General features: G+C 37.2%; 1 protein-coding gene across 40 annotated transcripts in view; it reads left to right on the forward strand.

Annotated features, from left to right (window-relative positions):
• The window catches only part of INPP4B (inositol polyphosphate-4-phosphatase type II B), a 906112-nt gene extending 879895 nt beyond the window's left edge, over positions 1-26217 (forward strand). For 27 of the 40 annotated variants that reach the window (XM_070047495.1, XM_070047496.1, XM_070047494.1 and 24 more), the window contains one exon: positions 24484-25843. In XM_070047495.1, coding sequence (XP_069903596.1) covers positions 24484-24658 — 175 coding nt within the window. In that variant the 3' untranslated portion in view covers positions 24659-25843. The other 13 variants (XM_070047524.1, XM_070047526.1, XM_070047523.1 and 10 more) reach the window with 3 other exon arrangements.
• Positions 26218-26620: the final 403 nt, after the last annotated feature.

Raw genomic sequence — 26620 nt, forward strand, 5'->3', positions numbered from 1 at the left:
AACACTGGTTACTTTTATGATGTTGAATATGTGCCCCCCAAAAAACATTTTCTAGTCAATTTGTCCTCATAATATAACAATGCATATTACAACATGCTTTTTTTTTTTTTTTTTTTTTTTTTTTTTGACAGGCAGAGTGGACAGTGAGAGAGAGAGACAGAGAGAAAGGTCTTCCTTTGCCGTTGGTTCACCCTCCAATGGCCGCCGCTGCAGCCGGTGCACCGCGCTGATCCGATGGCAGGAGCCAGGATCCAGGTGCTTTTCCTGGTCTCCCATGGGGTGCAGGGCCCAAGCACCTGGGCCATCCTCCACTGCACTCCCTGGCCATAGCAGAGAGCTGGCCTGGAAGAGGGGCAACCGGGACAGAATCCGGCGCCCCAACCGGGACTAGAACCCGGTGTGCCGGCGCCGCAAGGTGGAGGATTAGCCTATTGAGCCACGGCGCCGGCTCTACAACATGCTTTTTAAAGTATTAATAGTTGAATAAGATGTAGATATACTTCAAAAATTATAAAGTGAATCCCTGAGATATAACCACTCAAATCCAAGAAATTGCATGATATCAGCTCCCAACACCCACTAACACAATTTTATGTGAAATCTTAGAAAAACTCCACCATGAAGTTTCCATAAGGAAACTTGATTTTCCTTAACCCAGCTTGCACATCTGTCATTCCTTCTTTAACACAATGTAGGTAATTCTGAGTTAGTAAACTAGGAAATTCAAATATTATAAGTCTTGGTAAGTAGATAAAAGCATTATGTTTTTTAAAAAAACCAAGCTATTCAGTGTCTTCTTGGTTGTAGTCTTTAGCAGAAGAATAATATAGTTGTGTGAATATATGCCTGTTTGTGGAGAGGTATAGAGAAGCTTATGTATTGTCTGAAGTTTTATCTACACAATTGCTCTAAATTATATTTATTAACACAGGAGAACATGGGTTATGATTCAGTAATCACATTGGAGTTTCTTGAAAACTAAATTTCAAATAAGTAATTCCTATACAGGAAATAAGCTGACTTAATAATAAAAGAGCAATAATATTGCCCTTCAGAAATCATTATGCATGTTAATTTATTATGCAACAATCTCTATAATTATCTTTATATAAGTTATAAGACATTGAATATTTATAATATTACAAGTATAAATATTTGAACAAAAATATATATAAATTATTTCTGACTGAAAGTGTTATAGCAAAACCTTATCAGAATTTAATGATTATTTCAGGTAGGTAAGATAAATTATAAGGTTGTAGGATTCAGTTTGTTTTCTTTATTTTGTTAAAAAAAAGGTTGGATGAGTCAGTTCTTTTGTTGTAAAGATCATTAATAGAATAGAAACTTTAGAGAAATGGGCACTAAAAAGTGTAATAAAATCAATCTGACAATATTTTATAAGAACCATTTGGGCTGGCGCCACGGCTCAATAGGCTAATCCTCCACCTTGCGGCACCGGCACACAGGGTTCTAGTCCCGGTGGGGGCACCGGATTCTGTCCTGGTTGCTCCTCTTCCAGGCCAGCTCTCTGCTGTGGCCCGGGAGTGCAGTGGAGAATGGCCCAGATCCTTGGGCCCTGCACCCACATGGGAGACCTGGAGAAGCACCTGGCTCCTGGCTTCGGATCAGCGTGGTGCGCCGGCCACAGCGGCCATTGTGTGGGGGGGGATGAACCAACAGAAAAGGAGGACTTTCCTCTCTGTCTCTCTCTCTCTCTCTCACTGTCCACTCTGCCTGTCAAAAATAAAAAAATAAAATAAAAAATAAAACATTGGACATTTATTTTTATTTTTATTTATTTTTTTATTTTTTTGACAGGCAGAGTGGACAGTGAGAGAGAGAGACAGAGAGAAAGGTCTTCCTTTGCCGTTGGTTCACCCTCCAATGGCCACCGCAGCCGGTGCACTGCGCTGATCTGAAGCCAGGAGCCAGGTGCTTCTCCTGGACTCCCATGCGGGTGCAGGGCCCAAGCACTTGGGCCATCCTCCACTGCACTCCCTGGGCACAGCAGAGAGCTGGCCTGGAAGAGGGGCAACCGGGACAGACTCCGGCGCCCCGACCGGGACTAGAACCCGGTGTGCCGGCGCCGCTAGGTGGAGGATTAGCCTAGTGAGCCGCAGCACCAGCTAAAACATTGGACATTAAAAAAAAAAAGAACCACTTGTCCAATAGCCTATCAGATTTGGATTTGTAAGATTTAAAAAGAATACTTAATATGCATTGTTCCTAGATATAAATTAAAACAAGTTGTTAGAAACCGTATATAAATCTGCATAGACTTCTATAAATATACTATAAATTTTTGTTGTGCATTTTCCAAACTTAGCAATTTTAGAATACTTTGTATCTTATTCCATTGTCATTTATTCAGCTTATAATAATTAAAGACTATACTGACACTGATAATTATGCTATCATTGAGTACTTAATATATGCCAGATATGGTAAACATATATGTATATATATGTATACACACAGACACATGTATGGTTTTGTTTGTGTGTGTGCATCTTTAACTTCCACATTAACCTATCTATGATGATATTGTTATTGTCCTCAGTTTAAATATGATAAAATTTATATTTAGCAAAATTTTATAGCTTCTCCAAGTAACCCAGATAACAAAAGGAAAAGCCAGATTGAAACTTAAAATTGTCTGACTCCCTGGTACATGAGTATGATGCTGTATATAGAATCACTATGTACCTTGTACAATGCTATCCACTGGGAATTTAAAAAAAATAATATTTATAGAATTTTTAGGAATCTATTAACTAATAATGTATATTTTTATTTTACTCAGTTATTCTCAATTAATTTTTTAATGCCATGTGTTTTATAGTAATAAAGGTAATGAAGGAGATAGCTAATTCTTTTATTAGAATGGCATCCATTAGGATACAGTCTTCTAAAGCAAAAGGATGTGGGTCCTGGCAAATTTTAACTTCACATTTTATGTAAGAATGTTTTAGGTTACTACTAGATTAACTCAATTTTTCGTAATCCCTTAATCACCTTCCTGAAAGCTGATTTTCAGAGTTACTTGTTTATTACTCAGAAAAATAATGAAAAGAATGAAAGTATGTTTTAGCCCTATAATTCTGGAGTTCCATAACAGTCACCCATTGCCTTATGAAAGTGATGAAATTAGTTACTGATATCTTGGGTACGTCTCATGTGCATGACTCACACACATTAGTTAATTGATTTGTGATTTTCAGTGATGAAATACAGTGTCTGTATTGCCTTCAATATTTATTTATACTTTGTCTTTTAACCTTTCTTACAAACTGCCATTTATTAATTTGGCCATCAAATAAATTTTTGCTTCTTGATATATTCACATTTATGGAAAGAAATTTATTTCATATCCACTAAATTTGCATAAAACTCACATTTTATCCATGTTCAACTTTTGTACCAAGAGTTAAATACATATGTTATGTGGCTGATTGTTTCTTATATTTCTTCACTTTATGTTCTTCCTCCTAAATTTGACAAATAATATACTCTTCTTGATGCAGTTTATACTACTGTTACTTTTGAATCCCTTAATTTCTTCCTACCCCTTTGCAATTTGACTTCCAAACCATCAGTCCACTTAAACTATGAAGTTGCAGATCACTCCTGCAAGTTGGCTCCCTTTATCACAGCCAATGTAGTAAAAAGCAATCTTATTTGTATCACATTACTGTTTCTCTGTTTTATTTACATTTTTATTTATTAATTTATGGAAAACATATTTCATAAATTTGATAGATATGATCCTAAGAATATGATGACACCTTCCTACCCCCTCTTCCTTTCTTTTTTTTTTTTCTTTTCAACTTGATATGTTTGTAAACGTCTTTAAAGAAAAGCAATTACTACATTTCTTCCTTTTGGATATAAACTACAAATTTTTTAAAGATTTATACATTTAACTTGAAAGGCAGAGTTACTGAGAAAGGCTGAGTCAAAGAGACAAAGATCTTCCATCCCCTGGTTTACTCCCCAAATGGCCTAGACAGCTGAAGCTGGGCCAATCTGAAGCCAGGAGCCAGGAGCTTCTTCTAAATCTCTCACGTGTGTGCAGTGGCCCAAGGGAGCTGTATTGGAAGTAGAGCAGCTGGGACTCGAAGTGGCACCCATATGGGATGCCAGTGCTGCAGGCAGCAGCTTAACCCACTACGTCACAGCATATGCCCTGGATATAAATTATACTTAGTGTGCATTACTTATATGCCCAAATGCAAAACCAGTATTAACATCCTATGCCGTTAGTTCTTGTACAACTATGAGGCAAAACAAATGTACAGATTTCATAAATCAAAGCCAACAACATTTGAGTTGGCACAATTCATTCACTATGACACAATACCATTCAGCTACAATTAAAATGCATGTTACAACAGTCTGTGTTCCCTGTGTTTTATGATGTGCTATATGATGATAGGATCCTCCCATAACTGTGGTTTGAAATACTACATGAACTGGATAGTAACATGTACCATAATTTCTAGAAAATGTGTGCTGGCAATCAACTCCAAAGCTGCATGAGTGCAATAGGCCAGCTACTCTTTTTTTCTCACTGGCCATGAAGATAAGCATGTAAAAATGAAGGCCAGTGTAATTGTAAACAATGTGAGTCTCTCTGGCTTGTCTGTTGACTGAAATTCTACCATGGCTGCCCTTCCATGTGTCATTTAGCTTTGACAGTTTTCTCTGCCACCCTAGTTTTGCAGTAGTTGTCTAACACCTCGTTTATTTCAGTAGTTTCCTTGCTGGCTTTTCTGAGTCTTGTATTTCTACTTCATTCCACCATTCACTGTATTTTCAAGCTAGTATTTTAAACTGAAGTGTACCATGTGGAATTGTATGATTGTGCGGTGACTTTTCTTTGCCTGCTGGTCACCTGCCTCATCTCCTCCTCCCTCTGCATGACTGTGCCTTCTCTCCTCTTCTCTCCTACTCACCTTTCACATAACTGTATGCTCCCAATTCATAAAACAAATCTAACACACACAAACATAGCAAACACCACGAGTCTTCACTTCTGTCTTTTTGTCTTTCTTTCTTTCTTTCTTTTTTTTTTTTTTTTACTGTTTGAATACTAGTTTTACTGTTAGTTCTCATAGTACAACTCATTAAGGACAGAGGTCCCACATGGGGAGTAAGTGCACAGTGACTCCTGTTGTTAATTTAACAATTAACACTCTTGTTTATGACATCAGTGATCATCCCAGACTCTTGTCATGAGCTGCCAGGGCTATGGAGGCCTTTTGTGACCACAAACTCCATCAGTATTTAGACAAGGCTATAGGTAAATTTTCTTTTTTTTTTTTAAGAAGAAGAATTGTGTATTGATTACAGTATTCAACCAAAAGTATTGAGTAGAACAAACAAAAAAAAAATACTAAGAGGGATAACATATTAAGTTGCTCATCAACAGTCAGGGTGAAGGCTAATAAAAGGGATCACTTTTCAGTTAAAATTTAAACACCTAAAAATAATTGTGTGTTAATTACAGAGTTCAACCAATGGTACTAGAACAAAAAAAAATACTAAAATGGATAAAGTATTACATTGTACTTCAACCATCAGGACAAGGGCTGATCAAGTCACTGTTTCTCATAGTGTCCATTTCATTTCAACAAGTTTCCCCTTTGGTGCTCAGTTAGTTGTCGCCGATCAGGGAGAACATATGATATTTGTCCCTTTGGGACTGGCTTAATTCACTCAGCATGATGTTTTCCAAATTCCTCCATCTTGTTGCAAATGACCGGGTTTCGCTGTTTTTGACTGCTGTATAGTATTCCATAGAGTACGTGTCCCATAATTTCTTTATCCAGTCTACTGTTGATGGGCATTTGGGTTGGTTCCAGGTCTTAGCTATTGTGAATTGAGCTGCAATAAACATTAAAGTGCAGATTGCTTTTTTGTTTGCCAATTTAATTTCCTTTGGGTAAATTCCAAGGAGTGGGATGGCTGGGTTGAAGGGTAGGTTTATATTGAGGTTTCTGAGGAATCTCCAGACTGACTTCACATCAAAACAAACAACCCACTTAAGAGATGGGCCAAGGACCTCAATAGACATTTTTCAAAAGAGGAAATCCAAATGGCCAACAGGCACATGAAAAAATGTTCAAGATCACTAGCAATCAGGGAAATGCAAATCAAAACCACAATGAGGTTTCACCTCACCCCAGTTAGAATGCCTCACATTCAGTAATCTACCAACAATAGATGCTGGAGAGGATGTGGGGAAAAAGGGACACTAACCCACTGTTGGTGGGAATGTCTTTCTTTTTAAATTCTGTACTTTTGCACTGTGGCGCCCTTCCACCATTCTTTCATGTCAATTCTGCTGCATAGCAGGTGTGAACCAGAGCTCTCTGTTCATCCTAAGTTCACACTCACCAAGTTTTAGAATCAAAACATTTATTTTGTTTACCACGAATAATGTATATGTTTCTGTAAAACTCTGGGTATGTTGAGCTGTGCTAGGTAGAGCATGAAGCCATGAATTCAGGTACTGTAATCTGCGTAGTTTTTTGCACAATGAAGAATGTAAAGAAAGATAGTATGATACTGCTATATAAGAGCTATGTAAGCTATACCAGAGCATAAATTTAGGAGTCAGGTGCTAGATTCAACTTCTCTGTCTTCCTCATGTTGCAGTATAAACTTAGGCTCCATGCCTAAGTTCTCCATGCCTGAGTTCTCCCTTTTTCAGAATGGATCTCTATACCTAACTTATAGGTATATATTTAGGCTAAGGGACTAAAGGAGACCACAGGGTGTAGGTATAGGTATCATCATGTATAAAACAGTTACCCAATACTTGGTAACTTTTATTATTAGCTTTTTATGAGATTGTTGATGTTTTAGGGATGAGTGTTCATTTCCTTCCTTCTACCTCCTGGAATTCTTAGTGGCCAGTTTGCTGGTGCAAGAGCAGCCACTGGGACAGATTCAGAAAAGCTAATTTCACACAATAATTATCCAGGAAAAGGAAGCAAAATTCCTGGCGTATGGCTGAGGCACAGAGAGTTCTCAGGTAGTGTGTGTGTGTGGTTTCCAGCTCCATCCCTCCTTATCCCCTGTTCATCTCTGCATCTGTCCTCCCCATGTGTAAAACCTGTGGAGTGAGGAAGTAACTCGTTCCTTTTTGTTAGGGAACACCCATGCAGGGAGAGACTTTGCCTCGCTGTGTGCAGCAGAAGAATATCATTAATCTAGTTGTTCTGCACACGTTGCAACTCTACTCTGTGGACTACTAATGAGATCTTGACCTTCCTTGGAAGGCCCTGGCTTTTTCATCTGAAAAATGAAGAGGTTGAACCAGGTGACCTTTCAAGAGTTTCTTCTAACTCCAATTCCATCTGAAAAGCTTTAAGCAATTGAGAGGAAGCCTAAACAAAGCAGTAAAGTAGGGATAAAAATCCCTTTCCAAGCTCTGTGTCTTTGTGTCTTACTCAATTGAACACAAGAGTCGATATAGAATGTGATTTCTGAATGATGTGCATTGAAGCACAGACCAAATGGATAGAAAAAAGAAACAGCAATGCCCTTAGAATTCTCTTGGTTCTACTAGAATGAAACTGCTGGAACACTTTATTTTAATCTAAAAGTTAACTCTAAGCAATTACCACGATAGACTCCCAGTGATATTTCGTACTGTCCCTGATAGCCATCTGTTTGGCAAACAACACAGCCGTTCCAAGAATTATTGCAGAGAATTGTTGCAAGTGTCAGAAATGAGGGCTCTGTTAAGTGCAGTCTGATTATTTGCTTCACTGTGGTTACAGAGAGGATAAAAATACAAAAATATATCTGAGATAAAATACTGTCTTCTGTAACAGTTTATAACTGCTTCCTCTGCTTGTAATAGGCGAGTTCTCTGGGATGTTGGTTCACCCACCCTATCTTTCCTATATGGCCTCATTCATTTTTGTTTTTCTTGCTTTACTCTAGACTTTTATGACTTTTCACCTGGACTACTGTGGTATCCTCAATTGTACTCTTTTCTCCAGTCCCTTACCTTCCCATTTACTTTACATATTCCCTTCCTACCAAAGAGCTTTTTTTCCCTAAAGTTTGACAATGATCCTGTCTCTCCTTACTGCAAAAAACGTTAACATTTCCTGGAATGTAAGGGCCTCTTCCACTTCAGGATTGATCAGCATTTCCTATCTCATCACCACCTCTTCCTTATTATCTTCGACTGTCATGCATTTGGACTAGTCAGAATTGCCTGGGAACCTTCAACTTTTGCTTTTATTTTCTTTATTCATGCTCTTGTTTACTTCTGCTGAGTTGATTTGCCTAATCAATCCTTCAACTCTACCATCTCCAAACATCTTTTAGGCACCTGCTGGGCTTCCACAGAGCCAATGAAGTTGTCTGTGAGCCCCAAGGCCAAAACAATCCCTCTCTCCTCTAGGCTAGTACATGATTTGGGGTTCCTCATCACTGTCTTGGATTATAATTTCAATGAGATTCTAAAATGTCTTATATGCTCAACAAATATTGTTTCTAAAATTCAAAATTGCTTTTTCAAGATTACTCCTTAGTTTATGATAAAAGTTTTAAGTTTCCATAAGTCATACTTTTTTGTATTATTAAAATAATTCTTACTAGAATCCAAGTTTGAGGAGGTAGGGTAGCATAGTTGCTTGGTTGTCTCAGAGTTTGTTTTATAAAATGTTGATCCATAGTTTTTTTTTTTTTATTACCAGCTCATTAATGTAATACAGTCCTTATCCCTGGTTGCTCTCAAGCCCCTTCCCCTGACATATTTTCTCAGGGCTCCTATTATTATCTAAATTAAAACATATTTATTTGCTTATTGTTTGCACCTTTGAATTAATGCATTTCTTTGAATGCGTCATGAGGGCAGGTAATTTATCCTCTTTAGTTTTATATTCATAGTACTTAAAACTTAGTACATATTTTGTAAATAAACAGTAAACTAGAAATCTTGTTTGAGTTTTTCAAAATCAGACTTTCCCACTATTTAATGACAAACTACTTGGGAACTATGGTATTCAAGAAGTTGTATCCTGTGCTTTCAAGTGGCATGAAAGGCACAAATCAAATAGGGAAACAGGTTCATCAGTATCTATTGAATATAATCCTTCAGTCTATCATCTCCAAACATCTTCTGGCACCTGCTGGGCTTCCACAAGAGCCAATGAAGATGCCTGTGAGCCTCAAGGCCAAAATAACCCCTTTCTCATCTGTGCCAGCACATGACCATGTAAAGCAGCTATGATTCACAATGGGACAATTATCAATTACAAAATAGGAAATAAATATGAACCATTAAACAGAAAACGGAAAGGATGTGACTGATCAGTTGAAAATACATCGGCTAAAAATACATGGACATCTTTTAAGGCTATCTATTAACCATAAGTAGATATTGAAGTTTTGGGTAGTCAGCTGTAAGGCATTTCCTAGAGACCAGGATCAGAAATGGTAGATTGGTTACAAAATCTAGTGCCAGATAATTAGAGATCATTAATTACCAGTAGACATCAAAAGACATGGAGGGGGGGCGGTGTTGTGGCATAGTGGGCAAAGCCACTGCCTGGGATGCTGGCATCCCATATGGGCACCTGTTGATGTTCTAGTTGCTCTGCTTTTGATCTAGCTCCCTGCTAATGCCCTTGGAAAGGCAGCCACCCACGTTGGAGACCCAGATGAAGTTCCTTGCTCCTGGCTTTGGTCTGGCCCAACACTGGCCATTGTGGCCATCTGGGAAGTGAACCAGCTGATGGAAGATCCCTATCTCTGTGTCTCTCCCTCTCTCTCTGTCACTCTGAATTTCAAATGAATAAATCTTCTTTAAAAAAGAAATGAAAAGGAGCTGCAGAGCAATGTGTGATCATTTTGATCATCATTTCTGTTGATAACACATTTTAATTGAGTGCATATGTTCATTAGAAAGCTTTAAACCAAATACCTTATAAAAAAGGAACCCGTTCAGGAGATAAATAACACCTATTGAAATTTGTATGTGTACAAACTCTTTAATATCTTGGAATCCACGTAGTAATGGACTTCAAGATTATATACAAAGACGCTACTCCCAACACACTATCAGTCATGTAAATACTCTCATTTACGATTTATGATTTTTCACATTAATTGTGAGTTCAGATTGGATTTATTTTCCTACTAAATCGCTGAGGATATATTATAAAAATGTCTTATTGTATCACAAAATGGAAAATGGTACATCTTCTAATTAGGTTACTTTTCTGCATCCTCTACACACCCTCCTCCTAAACACCTTTATCTCCAGCCTCCTGTCAGATGAATCAGGGATTTCTTTGAGGTTGTGGACTCTGATTTACCAGGGACTTTTTGATAAGCCATGAGATCTCTGTATTTATGACTGGTTCTCAACTCTGTTTTTCCTCAAAACAAATGATGGCCAACTATCCCATATTCCTCTTGAATCTTCCTATTTACTGTTTCTTCTGTGCCTCCAAGCATACTCCCCTCACATAGCCTGTCTCAGTTTCTCCACACTGTTATCCTTTGAGGTTCTGTGCTGTCTTTATTCCTTTCTCCTGTCAGTGTTCTTAATGTAATAGTTGAACAGAGTCTGCCTGCCTTTCTTCACCACTCCTTCACCAGCTGCTTCTAGATTCCTGTTCCTAAAATTCAAAAGTTACCAGTCACACAACAGTGGAGTCCTGTGCTCTTCGTTGACTTTGCAACCTCCTTGTTCTAGCAGTTGCATTTGATGCGGTGTTTATACCCCCCCCTTTTTTTTTTAGCACGAGTGACTATTTCTGATGTCCTGGATTACTGTCTGCCTCCTTCCTAACCAGCCTTACAAATGCAGTGATTCCCCCTCACTTTGCCCTCAGTTTTTAACACATGTAAGGGTACTTCAAAAGGTTGAAGAAAATAGAATGGAAAGCCATGCTTAATTTGACACAAAATTTTTTGAAATCTAAGACCCCTTTGAGATCCAGGGGTCTGGATCTTGAAAGTATTCATGGAGAATGTGGCTGATGAAAAAACAGTACATGATTTCAAAAATTTTTGCACCAAAATAAACCTATTTTAATTTAATTTTTCCATGAATTTTTTGTAGTTGCCTTCTACTCTGTATGAGGATAATTCATCTACTTAGCCTGCTTTTTTGGCATTAACTTCAAAATTTAGGATACAGAATTATGATATAGATTCTATCCAAGCCAATATTTTACTATACTTATCTAATTAAAATCATAAAAAATTGTTGGTTTAAGCATAGTCCTTAAAATCCAAAGGGTTTTTAGTAATTTTTCTGTCCCCACTCTTCTCTTATTTGTGCTCTTAACGTCTATTCTATCTTTTCAAATTATTTCTGCCTTCTCATTCTTTCCTCCACTCCCTGTTAAAGCTCTCTTCACTTGTTTCATTGATCATTTTAATGGTCTTTAATTGGTTTTCATGTCTCCAGTTTATTTCATCCCTATTCAGTCTTGGCTCAAACCATCCTACTTATTGCTGCCAAGTTCCATCCTGCAGCATATAGCTAATCACATCATTCTGTTGCCCATAAGCCTTCAGTGTTAGTCTACTCCATCTAGAAATTAAGGTCTACAATTTTTGTCATCAATCGTGAACACTTACAGCATAGCCTCACCTTGCTTTAGAACAAGATATTTGACTATGTTTTCTCTGATATGTGGTAGTTAATATAGAATACAAAAAAAAAAAAAGGAATGAAATGAACATCTTGTGATATGATTGTCGTTTTCAGCCATTGTTTTTGCTCCTGTGGGATTGTGATCTTCCTACATTTTACTTGTTGAATATGATGGTAAGGGGTGAATTAAACCTGTGAATATAGAGTGGATTAAAATTATATCTTTACAAAAAAACAAGGTATTTAAATTTCTTATTGTAAAATATGCTTAATAAATTATATAAACTGGTTAAGCAACAAAAGACAGTATTCTACCATTTTTCCTTCTTTCAAAGATTTCTCATCATTATAACAAAAGGAAAATGTGGGTCATTCCCAAATTCACCAAATATTTTCTGGTTTCTATGCTTTTCTGTGTTATTTATATCCCTCTATTCTGGTTCTAGGCGTTGAATCTCCATTCCACCTTCACTATCCATCACAAAATTCTACCTCTAAAGAATCCTTCCCTCATCTCTGAATCTCTATAACAGATATTTATGGTGAAATATATACAACACTTTGAGATACACATTAGGAGTTATTCTTCCCTGGCATATTTTATAGTCTTCCTTTTTTTGTGGTTATGTAACTTCTATTGTTGTTGCACTTAGCTAAGTACTTGTGGCATCTAAAAACCAAAATTAAAGATTCTTGAATGTATTTTATTCTCTTTCCATGGGTTTTCATCAGCCTTCATTTACAAGAGTTAATTGTATAAATAGTAGCAACATGCTGTGGGTGTGGTACAGTGGGACTAAAAGGAGAAGTTGGGAAATAGTAACGGGGAAATACTGGAAGGTGGGGGAAAGAAAGGTACTGTCCTTTCAGGGAATATGGTGAGTATTCTAATAGTTCCAGGGGTAAAAGTTTTAATTCACTCTTTGGAGAGTTCAATTCAAATACTGGGTTGAGAATATGAGAATAAACAGTACTGAGAATGATGTCTGATGCTGAGCTGTTTCATTCTCAGAGCTATTTCAGTTACAACAATTAAGACCAGAACCAGGATCCCATTGCTCAGAAGGTTAATAGAATTCATTTAGTACTCTCTAATACTGTAGAAGTGGGAGCAGTGAGAGAGAGTAGAAAATCTTGAGAAACCAAAGAGATTGTTCAACAAAAGGATGTAGATGAACTTTCTCTTTGAGATTCAAGAGCCTTGGTCCCAGGGTGCAGAGCTGTTGAAAATATTTCTACTTCCCTGCAGATGGATAAGCACCACTGCTGTTTTGACAAGCTTGGCTCCCTGAAGGCAGCTGAGACACAGCTGGATTTTTATGCTATAAAAGCTCTTCAGGAAATCTTTTTAGAATGCAACTAGGATAGTGTGTTTGTTGCTTTTCCATATGTCTAAATGGAGATTTAGATGGTAGTGAAACATAATAGTAGGGCAATATTAGTAAAGATAAAAAAAAAAACAGCTTTTGCTATAGACAGGCAAGGTGACAGGGGATTGCAATCAAATTGGAACAATGAAGATGCAGCCAAGTAGTCTGACTTGTTGATGGATGGATGCCGGGTATACAGAATGCAGAAGAATCAAGGTGGAATGAGATGTTTAACAGGAAGGTCTGGGAGTCAGTAAGTGTCATTTCCTGTGATGGGAAAAGAAGGAAGGAGCTGATTCAGGGTGGCAGCAAACTAGTTGAGACTCAATTTATATTGTAGTTTTCTTTTCTTAGACTGTTAGACATCTAGCTAGGAATATAGTTTGTATGACTATAATTCAGAGAAAAGGTCAAATGCAGAATGCTACATTTAAGACCCATCAGTGTAAAATGATGTTAAAGTCATTAATTTTTGGAACTATAACAAGTATATATAGCATGAAATAAAGGGCATTGCCTTGAAACCTGAAGCATTTCAGCATTAGAGAGCAAGAGAGAAGGAACTGTGAGAACTAAGCATCTGCGCATGTGATCAAGGTACTCCTTGACTGCTCATGAACTGAGATTTAGTGAAGGGAAGGAAACAGAAACAAGTTTTACTTATTTTTGTTTACTTATTTTTACTATTGAATATGTGTTGTGTGCCTTAACATAATACCCACAATAAGCCAATATGATAGACGTTAATGTAATCCTTTGGAAGGGAAGAAGATGAGGCTAAATGGAACTAGATAATTAGAAGCTGAACTGATTTCTTTCTTTTTTATTCAACTTTTATTTAATAAATATAAATTTCCAAAGTAAAAATTTTAGATTATAGCGGCTATTCCCCCCATAACCTCCCTCCCACCCGCAACCATCCCCTCTCTCATCCCATTCTTCATCAAGATTCAATTTCAATTATCATTATATACAGAAGATCAACTTAGTATATACTAAGTTAAGATTTCAACAGTTTGCACCCACACAGATACACAAAGTATAAAGTACTGTTTGAGTGCCAGTTTTACCGTTAATTCGTATAGTACAACACATTAAGGACAGAGCTCCTACATGAGGAGTAGGTGCACAGTGACTCCTGCTATTGATTTAACAATTGACACTCTTGTTTAATGGCGTCAGTAATCACCCTAGGCACTTGTCATGAGTTGCCAAGGTTATGGAAGCCTTTTGAGTGATCTTATTTAGACAAGGCCATAGTCAAAGTGGAAGTTCTCTTCTCCCTTCAGAGAAAGGTACCTCCTTCCTTGATGGCCCATTCTTTCCGATGGGATCTCACTTACAGAGACCTTTCATTTATAGGTCATTTTTTTTTTGCCACAGTATCTTGGCTTTCCATGCCTAAAATACTCTCCTGGGCTCTTCAGCCAGATCTAAATGCCTTAAGGGCTGATTCTGAGGCCAGGGTGCTGTTTAGGACATCTGCCCTTCTATGAGTCTGCTGTGTATCCCTCATCCCATGTTGGATTGTTCTCCCTTTTTTAATGCAATCAGTTAGTATTAGCAGACACTAGTCTTGTTTGTGTGATCCCTTTGACACTAAATCCTATCCTTATGATCAATTATGAATGGAAACTGATCACTTTGACTAGTGAGATGGCATTGGTACATGCCACCTTGATGGGATTGAATTGGAATCCCCTGGCACATTTCTAGCTCTACCATTAGAGGTAAGTCAGAATGACCATGTGCCGAACTGTACATCTCCTCCCTCTCATATTCCCACTCTTATATTTAACAGAGATCACTTTTCAGTTAAATTTAAATGCCTAAGAATAATTATGTGTCAATTAAAGAGTTCAACCAATGGTATTAAGTAGAACAAAAAAAAATTATTAAAAGGAATAAAGTAGTAAGTTGTTCCTTGACAGTCAGGATAAGGGCTGATCAAGTCATTGTTTCTAATAGTGTTCATTTCACTTCTACAGGTTTCCTTCTGGGTGCTCGGTTAGTTGTCACTGATCAGGGAGAACATATGATATTTGTCCCTTTGGGACTGGCTTATTTCACTCAGCATGATGTTTTCCAGATTCCTCCATTTTGTTGCAAATGACTGGATTTCATTTTTTTTCTTATTGCTGTATACTATTCTATAGAGTGCATATCCCTCCTTTATCCAGTCTTCTGTTGATGGGCATTTAGGTTGATTCCATGTCTCAGCTATTGTGAATTCAGCTGCAATAAACATTGAGGTGCAGACAGCTCTTTTATTTGCCAATTTAATTTCCTTTGGGTATTGGTAGGGCTATATTCAGGTTTCTGAGGAATCTCCAAACTGTCTTCCATAGTAGCTTTACTAGTTTGCATTCCCACCAGCAGTGGATTAGTGTTCCTTTTCCCCACATCCTTGCCAGCATCTGTTGTTAGTTGATTTCTTTATGTAAGCCATTCTAACTGGGGTGAGGTGAAACTCATTGTGGTTTTGATTTGCATTTCCCTGATGAATAGTGATCCTGAACAATTTTTCTGATTTCTTTCTTGAGTTATTCATGATGAGGTGGTTCTTTCTAATGATTGATACCTGCCACATTGCCCAGGCTTCTTTCAGAATAACCTAGGCTGTATCTGAGTTGTATGTATGGATGTATATTTTTATTTGGGAGTGTAAGGGCAACTTGAGTCAGGCTGTCTGCTTAGTTTCCTGCTGCAACAGAGAGTGCGATGGTGTTGGATTTACAACATTGTTATCTGAGGCTCTTATCAATGGAATCAGAAGCCTTATATATTTTTGCATTAATTTCCTCCTAAATTGGGATAAAATTTATCAGAAACTCCAAGATAATGACACACTTAGGCAGTGAAACAATGGTTGTTTACAATTTTAAATACTTTAGCAACAAACACACTTACAGAATGTTTGAATGACTAATCTTCTGTGTTTTATCTGCCTGTTACTTTGATATAATTAAAGCATAGACACCTTGTTGATGTTTATGTACAAAGGAAAGCATAATTGCCTTGTAAGAGAGCTAGACTGAGTCAGATGCAAGCATCTATATCCATGCCTGTTTATCTTTGCAGAAATTCCATTTGCTCACTAAGATGTATATGATTTAATGTATGTTTATTTTTTGTTTCTTTTACAATTTTTTCCTTAAATAGACTTCATTCCTCATTTCAGCTCCTAGCCAGCCAGAATGGTTAAATGTCAATCTCAATTATCCTCTCCTGCCCCAAAGTTACCTTGCAGTGAAACATTCAGACAGTCTGCTGCAGTCCTCAGCCGTTGTGGCTCCCATTTCCTATTCATCATGGTTACAGCTAAACCCTACATTTTACTGCATCCTAGCCAAACTCCAGACAGACATTTGCTGAGGCTGCTTAGTGACCAAAGCTCACCCTCCATCCATGAGTGCTACAGCCCTGAGCCTCCATTGGTCCTTGATCCCCAGGCACAGGTGTCACCGTGCTGGCACCAATCTTTGACCCTTTTACTCTCCTCTATCACTGCTGTTTCTGAATCTGTCATCTCTTCCTCGCCTTCTCCCTCATTTTTTCTCTCTCTTTTTGTTCCAAGTTTTAGGGACCCTTTACTTCTCTACTACCCTTAAAGATAATACCTCAAATTTCTCTTCTCATAAAAGGACAGCAAATATATTTATTTCTGGCAGCTCTTGTTTTCAGCACTACCAAAGCCCAGAGGGTACTTACAGTCAACTACAGCCTAAATAAATTAAGACATAGAAAAATGGAAATTACAAATTGGTGCATAAAAATATTTTATCACCTCTCTTTATTCATATTTAAATATAGCTGTCATTTCATATGTCAGCCTTCTCTTATCTAAAACTTATCTTAAATCCTTCCTCATAAAGATTTTTGCTCAATCCTTTACTCATTTATACTGTTTGTTTCTGGGTCTGACCCAAATATTTCTCTTTCTAAAATCAAATATCAAAACTGGAATCGGTTCTCTGATAATGATCTGATGGAAGCAATTGTACTTTCAGTTCATTCTCTTTCCCTTTACTTTTTTTCCTAGAAAACACTTATTGTTCATACCAGGTGACTTTCCTATCTGTTCCTGAGTTGCAGCTCTAAACACAGGCATTGTCTCTATTCACAACCATGTTTAAACCTGAAAATGTCACTATTTGGTGTCTACCTACCTATGGGAAGATATTCCCAATTTTTAGGTATTTTATAAAACTCTAACACTGAAATAGGACAAAATGATGCCAGGAAAAAATTAAATTAATTCAATTAAGCAGTTATGTGTGTCAATTGGGGGGGGGTTGTTTGTTTTAATTCTCAAAAGTAGATGTAAACATAGATGAGAATGAGAAAGAACAATTTTAGAGACCAAATATGCTGCCATCAATCCCAACTATTTCTTATTGAACTGTCACCTATTCTATTAGTAGAAAAGATATTCATCCCTGGAGTACAGCAGTGATGTTTTAAGAGCATCAAAGAATTACAGAAAAATAGAGATGAAAGTAATTGTAGAGGTCGTTGAATCTAATCTTACAATGGACAAGACAGCACATCTGCCTGGTTCTGAGAGGGAGCAGAAAAATGTGCTCCAGGGATCTCAGTCAAAAAGGGGAAGGGACATGGCTTTTTCATGCAGCAGACAGGGAGAAAAGCCCCCCATCTGCTACTTGATCAAGTTTAAAATCTTTTTGAGCCCCAGGAGATAATAATAATTCTGCCCAGTTTGACTGTTTTTAAGGAGTGAATAAAATATGAAAGGAGCAGTTATCATAGAATAGGGCATGATTTACAGGGACTTATCTATACACACATATCCACTGCTTCCCAAGGTGACTCAGGCCATAAATTACACAGCATTTGACAATTTGAAATTAACAACCATGTAATCATAAAGTGTCTCCCCCCTCAGAGCCAATGAATTCTTCTCACTTTAAATTCATTTGTTCTTTTTTTCTGTTGAGATTTATTTATTTGAAAGGTGGAGAGAGAGAGAGAGAGAAAGAGAGAGAGAGAGAATCTTCTATCTGCTAGTTCATTCTCCAAATGGCCACACAGGTCTGGGCCAGGCTGAAATCAGTAGCCTGGAACTGCATCAGGGTCTCCCACAAGGGTGAAGGGACCCCAAGCACTTGGGCCATCTTCCCAGTGTGCTTTCCCAGGCACAATAGCAGAGAGGTGGATTGGAAGCAGAGCAGCCAGGACTTGAACCTGTGCTTATGTGGGATGCCAGTGTCACAGGCAGCAGATTAACTCACTGTGCCACAGTGCTAGCCCTACACTTGTTCTTTTGTGAATTTCCCCATTTCCAAACCCCCATTCTCATGCTGGTTACTTGCTTTGGATCCTCTAGTTGACAGTAACTCTCCCTTAGAATGCATGTCTAGATGTGTACACAGAGCTTTCTGGCCAAACTCCCCACTCTTTAGGTGGGTATTTTGCTTAATGCTGCCCAAAATTTATCTTTTTTGGTAGCCAACTCTCCAGAATTAAAATGTTGTTTCATGACCTGTACATTCAAAGAAGTATCATTGTCTTGTCTTCTGGGTAATTTCTTCATTTAAGGTTGAAGCTTCTTCATTTATGGTTGAAATAATATATTCTGAACTAGATTCTGAATCCAGTGGGTTCAAAGGAAAGCCTTTTTAGTGTGGCTAATGGTCCACTGACCACCAGCTACTCTTACTTCTAGGCCAGTGGGAATTTTTCAGCCATTGTATTATTTAAATAATAAATAGTTTTTAAAAATTTAAGTAATTCAATCATTTTAATTGTCTTAGAAAACTACTTTTAATATTCTAATAGATAAGGATGTGATCTAAGTGTATTTTGAGTCATCTAATTTCATGGACCTTGATCCAAATTTAAAAAATAAAAACTAGTCCTTCTTCCTTTATCTTATCTAACTATGATCGTTAGAACACCGCAATTAAGTTCTCAGGAATCTTGGTTTGCTGCTTGTTGTTGGAGAAGCATAGAAAAGACTTTTACATTTGTTTCCTTTTCTATAAAATATAGACATTTAGCCTGAAGATATTTTAAAATCACTTCTACATCCAAGAATCTATGATCCTATGATTTCTTGTACTACTCTCAAATCTTTCATTGATATCAGTCCTGAACTATGTTCATTTTTATACAAACCTACATACATGCTTCAAGCCTGATGCAATTCAGCAGTCCAAGGTCTGAAACATGGAGCTCTATTAATATTGATTCATCAAATGAGTATTAAGCCTAATAAATCTCTGTAAGAAACTCACTTTAAAATCTGGGCTCAGAATTCCAAGATTGCATGCCCATCACTCCAAACAGGAAGCATGTAATTAAATGTGAAACAGTTTCATTACTACATGAGAAAACCAGCTTGCTCATGACAGGAAAGAGCTTTCAATTCAGTTTTAATTGTTAATTTTCCTTTGGGGAGTTTGAAGAGCTACAGTGGTTAAAGAGCATTATCAAATAGCAGAACAAGTACTGATTTGTTACCCAGCAAGGGAAAGGAGGAGGGCTCCACCTTTCCTTATCGGAGCTTTGAATGATTTGAGAGGATATCGCTAATGGATGACTTTTGATCTAGGTAAGATACAGCATCATATCTTAAAGATACTGTGTGATAGAAAATATCATCAAGTCACATATTGGGTCTTATTTAAGGAAGTGTCTCCTCATATAGGCAGTGACTGTTTAAAAGAGAGACATTTTGTATTCCTTGTTTCTATTTTAAATTGTTACTTTGACAGGTCTTTGAAGAGAAGACAATTTTCTATCCTGCAGATTCAGTAACTGCCCTTAAATGTCTGATCTCGTCCCATTTGCTGTGGAAATGGCATTGTGATTTGCTTGTGTGGAAATCTACCAGTCAGTGGCTGCTGAATCTAATGACACTGGATTGTCAGGGTACCTTGCAAGTCAGGCAGCAATTAATTATTTGTCATAAAAAAATCTCCCCGTGAGGAAATTACTGTACTGACATTATTTCTTAACACATCTTCTGCATTTTGCACTTGCACAGTCTTTACACATAAAGTAGAGTGACCGTATTTGTACTATTCATAGCAGGAAACAAGAAAATAGCTCGAAGGCCACCCGTGTGTGCTCTGTGACACCCCTGGGCCAGGAGCTTGCAGTGCTATGGAAGCCTCACAAGCCAAGTTGCCCTGAATTCCGGATGTATCATAGGAAGATTCTGTGAGAGGCATGTTAATGCATTATTCTATTCTCTGGAGACACAAGTTAATAAACAACAAATTAATTCAATTATAAAACTGCCCCTCCAAAAACAGAACCAAAACCCTTTTAATTTAGTAATTTGCATTTGGAAGGCATATACAGCATGCCAACTGGAAAATTTTAAATGTGCTCTTGCAATTGTAGGCAAAAGTCCCTGTGTTTGTAGTAAGACATTTTCTACTTGCTTTTCAGCCTGAGTATTCCATCAGCCAGGGCCTGTGTACAAGGTGGCTCCATAGGGAAATTTTAGTATTCCTGTATTATTCTATTGATTGATTTTAACGAATATTTTAACCTCAATGTATAATCAGCATGTAATATTTATGACAAATAAAGGGATAGGTAGATAGATAGATAGACAAATAGTAAGGCAGACTTCTGTATTGCTTTCCCAATATGAAATCTTGGAGAAAAGCCAATGTTTCCACAAAGTTTTAAAATTAGCTACAGATAATCTATACCTTTAAACTATATAGATAAAGGGACAGTGTTAGTAAGGAGGATATTAATGATAATAATAATTATATTTAAAATGTATTAGTGCCTTATTCTATGCCTGGTACTATGTATTTTTTATCTTATTCAATCCTTTCAACAACCCTGTTTGTTGTTTCTGTATATGTGGAGAAATTGCAATGAAACAAAAGTTGAGTTTTTGCTGAAGCTAATGTGGCTAGTATGTGCTATGACTGAAGTTAGGAAAAAGAAAACAAGACCAGCTTTACTTTAAAACACTTCTCTTTGATTTGCACATCAGAAAACCCAGGATATTCGAATCTCTCACTCAGCTGCTCTGGCTGCTTATCCCAGCCTCCCCTCCAGCATCCTCCAATCTCCTGCACATACCTGCTTTGAAGGAGCTTTGTCCGCAGCAGACCGTGGACGAGTGAACTTTGAAATGCAATTTGTTTTATTCCCCTCTTCCTGGACCAGTTATTTTCACCTCTTCTTTTCAGACAGACCATGACACAGTGCCTTTGGTGTCTTAAATTACTTCAAACCATTGCATGATTTGTTGGAAGTAATTATGACTATTCTTCATTCATAAAATGGTCACTGAAGTGGTATACAATGAATTCTATTATAGAGGTATAAACAAATAATATTGATAGAGTTAAACTTCTGTCACTGACACTCCACTTCTCCAGTGCTACCCCACAGTGCACCCACTTCTGAGGATCAGTGGGCCAGATCAGTGGCTCGTCACAACCTTGTTTGAGTACATATTCCTGCTAGGTGAAAAGACCGTAGCTACATTACCAAGGTGTGTATATTTATTGATAAACAGATGAAATAACAATAACAACTTATGGAATGCTTGTCAAGAGCTTTGTAAATATTCACTAAAATGTTACTTCATAGTAGTTTCCATGGTGTATATATTATTGTTATTATCACCATTTAGCAGACCAGGAAATAGACACATGCTATGTTGAATAACTTGCCCAAGGTCACTTAACTAGCAAGTGTTAGCACTAAGTTTGAACAGATGGCCTCACGCTGGAGTCTATGTTCTGATTTACTGTATCACAGCTGCTTCTCTATGTGCTATGCTACTAATATATGATTTATGGAATATATGAAAAATAGAAGTTTAAAAGAATGATGTACATACTGCCAAAATCAAAGTCTTAATACTATTGTCCTCTGCCCTCAATGAGTCACCGGGAAACAACTCTGGGATGATGCAGCCCCTTCAAATACCACCTGGGGAGGTGGTCCTTAGAGGGAACTTCAAATGGCTGCCCTCAGTGACCTCAGTGTCCTTTTCTTTCATTGCCAACTGTGAAGGCAGTGGGGTTCCTAACAGTGGACTCTCTCCTCCAGTTTGCCCATCCATTAGTTCAGGCCACTTCCTTTGCTACCATCCTCAAGAAACAACCGGTTCAACATTCTCTCATGCCACTTTATCGTCCAACCTACATTTACCTGTCTCATTATATCAGGAAACTTCTAAGTAATGGAAATTAATTTGAATATGCAAATGGCTCTCTCGCTTTTCAACTTCAGTCTTTGTTCAAGTGTCATTTTTTGTGAGACCTTCTGTAACCACCCTATTTAAAAATTCTCCCTCCCTCTCTCTCTCTCTCTCACACACACACACACACACTCACACTCACACTCTCACTCTTCTCCTTCCCTGCTTGACTTTTCTTGTCATGCCAGTTCTAATCTTATTTTTCTGTGCCCCCTTCTCCAACTAAAAAATAAACTTCCTGATGGAGGAAATGTCTATCTGATTTACTCACCACTGTATTCCAGGTGCCCATAGCAGCGACTGGCTCACAATAGACTCTAAAACATGTTGATTGAATGAATAAATAAACTATTTATCTGGGCTTAGCCATGCAGGGATTTTAAGCCAATAGATGAAGAAATACAAGGCAACTAGGCTTCCTTACTGAACATGTTCCATGTAGTATGTAGAGGAAAACTGAGCGAGTGTCTAAGTTATTGTTATAGTTATCAATAGGAATTATGCAAATCCAAAATAAATGATACCTTTTGCTCAATAAACCATTTGTTTTCCAGATAATCTTTCAGTTTGCATTAATCATGTAGTCAAAGATCTTACCAAACTGCAAGGAAGCATCAGGGCACAGCACAGGCATGGATATACAGTGTTTTACAATAATTCAGATGAGTGTCAGAAGCAATCAGGAATGCCATTTTCCCCAATAGGGGCACTATTGATCTATACCTGGTCAAAAATGTCTATACTGGAAGTTTCAGGGATTGCAAATGTTTGGAAAGAGATCATGGCCAAAAGGCTTCTTTGAAGTTTCCTTTGCATAGGAAGTTTCATCAGACTGAGGAAGAAGCAGTTTTCTACCTCAAAATATGGAGGAATTAGGGTGGGTGTTGTGGTACAGTGGGCTAAACCAACTCTTGGAACACCTGCATCCATATTGAAAGGGGGATATAGTCCCACCTCTTCTTCCAATCCAGTGTTCCTGCTAATGTGCACCCTACGAGGCAACTGTCGATGCCTCAACTACTTGAGTCCCTGCCACCCACATGGGAGACAGGGATGGAGTTCCTGTCTCCTGGTTTTGGCCTGTCCCAGGCAGGCAAAACTATTGCAGCCATTTGGGCGATGACCCAGCAGATGAAAGATATTTCTCCCTCTCTTGCTGTAACCCATCCTTTCAAATAAAAATAGCTTAATGAATTATATATAAATAATATATACTAATAAATGAGTAAATCATATATAATTCATGTTTATTGCATATAATATACATTATATATAATTTATTCTCTTTTATTTGAAAGGCAGAGTGACAGAGAGGAGACAGGAGCTAATAGAGATTAAAACACCCTTGACCAATGAATGTGACTGAAATTCTGAATACAAATGAAATATGCCATAGAAAAGAATTTTACTTTCAATTAAAACTAGAATGATGTATTTCAGATGCGCTGTAATTATAACTGGTTCTAGGCAGTAATATTTAGAAACTGCTTTTTTGTTGTTGCTGTTGTTCTTTTCACGTAACATTGAAAATACATAATATGGAAGTTTAGATCACTTACTTTATGAAGGATCACTTGAAAAATACAGATCTCCTTTCTAGGTCATAAGTTCACATGAAGCAGATTTGAGTAAGATTAGCAGGAAACAAGATAATTTATGAGCTGAACGAACAGAAGGGTGCTGAGTCGGATTTTGTTAAACTAATATTATGGCTGGCAAGGATGACATGTCAGATGTTTCATTCATTTTAAAGACCAAATCATTTCAATAAATCATTTTTATAACTTTATTATATAGGTAAAATACCAGTAGGATGTATATAAATGCACCAAACACATCCATTTGCTTCAACTACATCCTTTGTTTTTCATTTCCTTTCCTAAAGATGTATTTATCAGATAATTTTTATGAACTGGTCCCTCTCTTGGTTTTATTCATGTGGTCTTTTTTATTGGTGCTACTATGCTCATTTAATTTTTCCTTACACCTACAGATTTAATCTGTGCAAATATCTCCATAGGTTTCTCTCTAACTTCTTACACAAAAGGCAAAAGGAGTCTCCTGTTTTAAATACCCTTTTTCAATGTCATAAGTGGAGAAATGGATGCACAGTATGCATCTGGAGCTATTTTATTAGCATAAAATCTTCATCCATAATGTCTGTATTGTCTAAAATAATATGTTGTCTTTCAGAATATTTAACCTTGAATTTCTTTACTGTGTGAACACTCTACTATTTTCTTTTTCCCCTAACTCCCCCTGTTTAACAGCAGACAAACCCAGGGAGCACTGAGTGAATCCGATGATCCTGAGACAGGCTGTCTAACTGACAACAAGCCAACTTCTCGACACTTCTACCCTGTCGCCTTGCTGCTTGTCAGCTCGCACCTGCTAGTTGTGTGGCTCATTTTAAGTCTTGCGTTACTATTAGCCAAATACCAATAAGTTTTATGTTGTACTTCTTTCTTTTCTACAAATGAAAATGGACTTTAAATTATGGGGACAATGCTGTAATATTTCTACATTTTCAGGTTCACAGAATTTAAAACAATGTTTGAATTGTAAGTGTCTTTGGTTTTCCTAAAATTTAAGAAACAAAAAGTACTATGCATTAAGTGAATTATTTTGCTCTTTTGTTCATGGAAAAGTGTTTCCCACTGTTCACTTGCTCAAGAATTTTTAAATTATTGTCTTTGGAAAAAGACAAAGAACAGAATCCTGAAAGCTTGAAGTTCTGAACCTCCACTTCTTCTTCCCATGAAATTGATTAAGGAAATTTAGACCGAATTTGCACAACACTCTGAAATCCTGAGACAAGTCCTAGAGATGTGGGAGGTTACAGACTTTATTTTCACTGTGCCAAAATCGTAGTTGTCATCAGCTGATAGAAACTTCTGTTTGGTTTTCTAATCTGTTTCATTTCTTTGCTGCAATTAACCTTTTATGTCAAGTAACTTTATGACAAGAATGGCTATTTATGTTTTGTAATTAAATTAACCTGTTTGTAACTATTGTTTGGGTTGATTTGGCTTTCAGAGTACTTTTCTATTCTTTTTAACAAAGTCTTGTTTGTGTCTTGATGCACCACTTTTAGCACCTGTGACTTTTGTACTGTCTGTGGAGAAGCACTCTTCCCTTACAAAACTGAGACTTGGAACAGGCTGTTCGGAAAGCCATTTTCTCTTCATTGCACAGCTAAAATAATGAAATAAAATAGAAATGAAACTTTCCTTTAAAAATCTATAGGGCCAGACTTAATCAATTAAATGCCTTATTCCTAGAACCTGCATCCTTAGGGCTACATATAGATTTTAATGTGTTTTAAAGAGAGTGAGAAATTAATTTATGGAAAAGTTATAAAATGGCAGATATATTTATGAAACTGAAGTGAAGCTGTATTGTGGATCAAATTATATTTAAAGAGTTTATTAAACTTTAAATATATGTTAAGAGCAAAGAGACTTTAATCATCTCTTTCCGAAGGCAATAATGGTATTGGGCCTGGCCTAGGATTTAATTTTGTAAGATGTATCATCACTTGTGAAAAAAAAATGTAGAGTTGACTCTTTGTTATTTTTACCTGGACTGTTGACACAACTCTGCATTGAACAAATAAAACATATTTATTTATTCTGTGTTTCATGAAGTTGTGCTTTTTCCCCTTTCACCAGAGAAGGATGCCGCATAGAGAATGTGCTGAAGAATATCAAATGCAGAAAGTATGCTTTCAACATGCTACAGCTGATGGCTTTCCCCAAGTATTACAGACCTCCAGAGGGGACTTACGGAAAAGCTGACACCTAAGTTTACCAACATGTAAATAAACAGGAACGCAAATACGTTTCCATTGGATGATCTCTACGTTGGTCTTTCCAGTTCTTTTATTGTTATGAATTTGGGGGAGGAAATGATACAGATGTTTGCCCAAGTCTAGGAACTACTTGACTAGCTATCAGTGGTTAACTCAAAAATCCATTAAAAATTTTTACAGTTTCTATTTCTAAGCTTCTATGTGTTGACCCTCACTGGTTGAGATGGGTCCATAAAGGGTTCGTTTCATTCATGGACTGAGAACTCTGAGGTTGATTCAATAGGAGTAGGGATGTTTCAGAGAGGGGTATGCTGCACCTAAAATGAAGAGTTGATGGTAAGAAGGAGAGAGGCATTCTGTAGTACTATTTCTTAGTCTTTCTCATAGATAAACTTATAGCCCAGATTAGGGACTTTTAAAATTTTTTCTAGCAAATTGAAATTTGGTCACATTAACTCATGATATAACTGAAGTAGTTTGCAGGTATTCTTGGGAAGACTTGCCATCCAGACCAGATGCGATGCCTTCCCCTGAATAGGTATAAGTACAGTGTTAGTAAAGTAGCAAACATCAGAGAGTTTAGCAATATAACAAAC

This window comes from Oryctolagus cuniculus, chromosome 8 (assembly GCF_964237555.1).
Source record: "Oryctolagus cuniculus chromosome 8, mOryCun1.1, whole genome shotgun sequence".
Taxonomy (NCBI): domain Eukaryota; kingdom Metazoa; phylum Chordata; class Mammalia; order Lagomorpha; family Leporidae; genus Oryctolagus; species Oryctolagus cuniculus.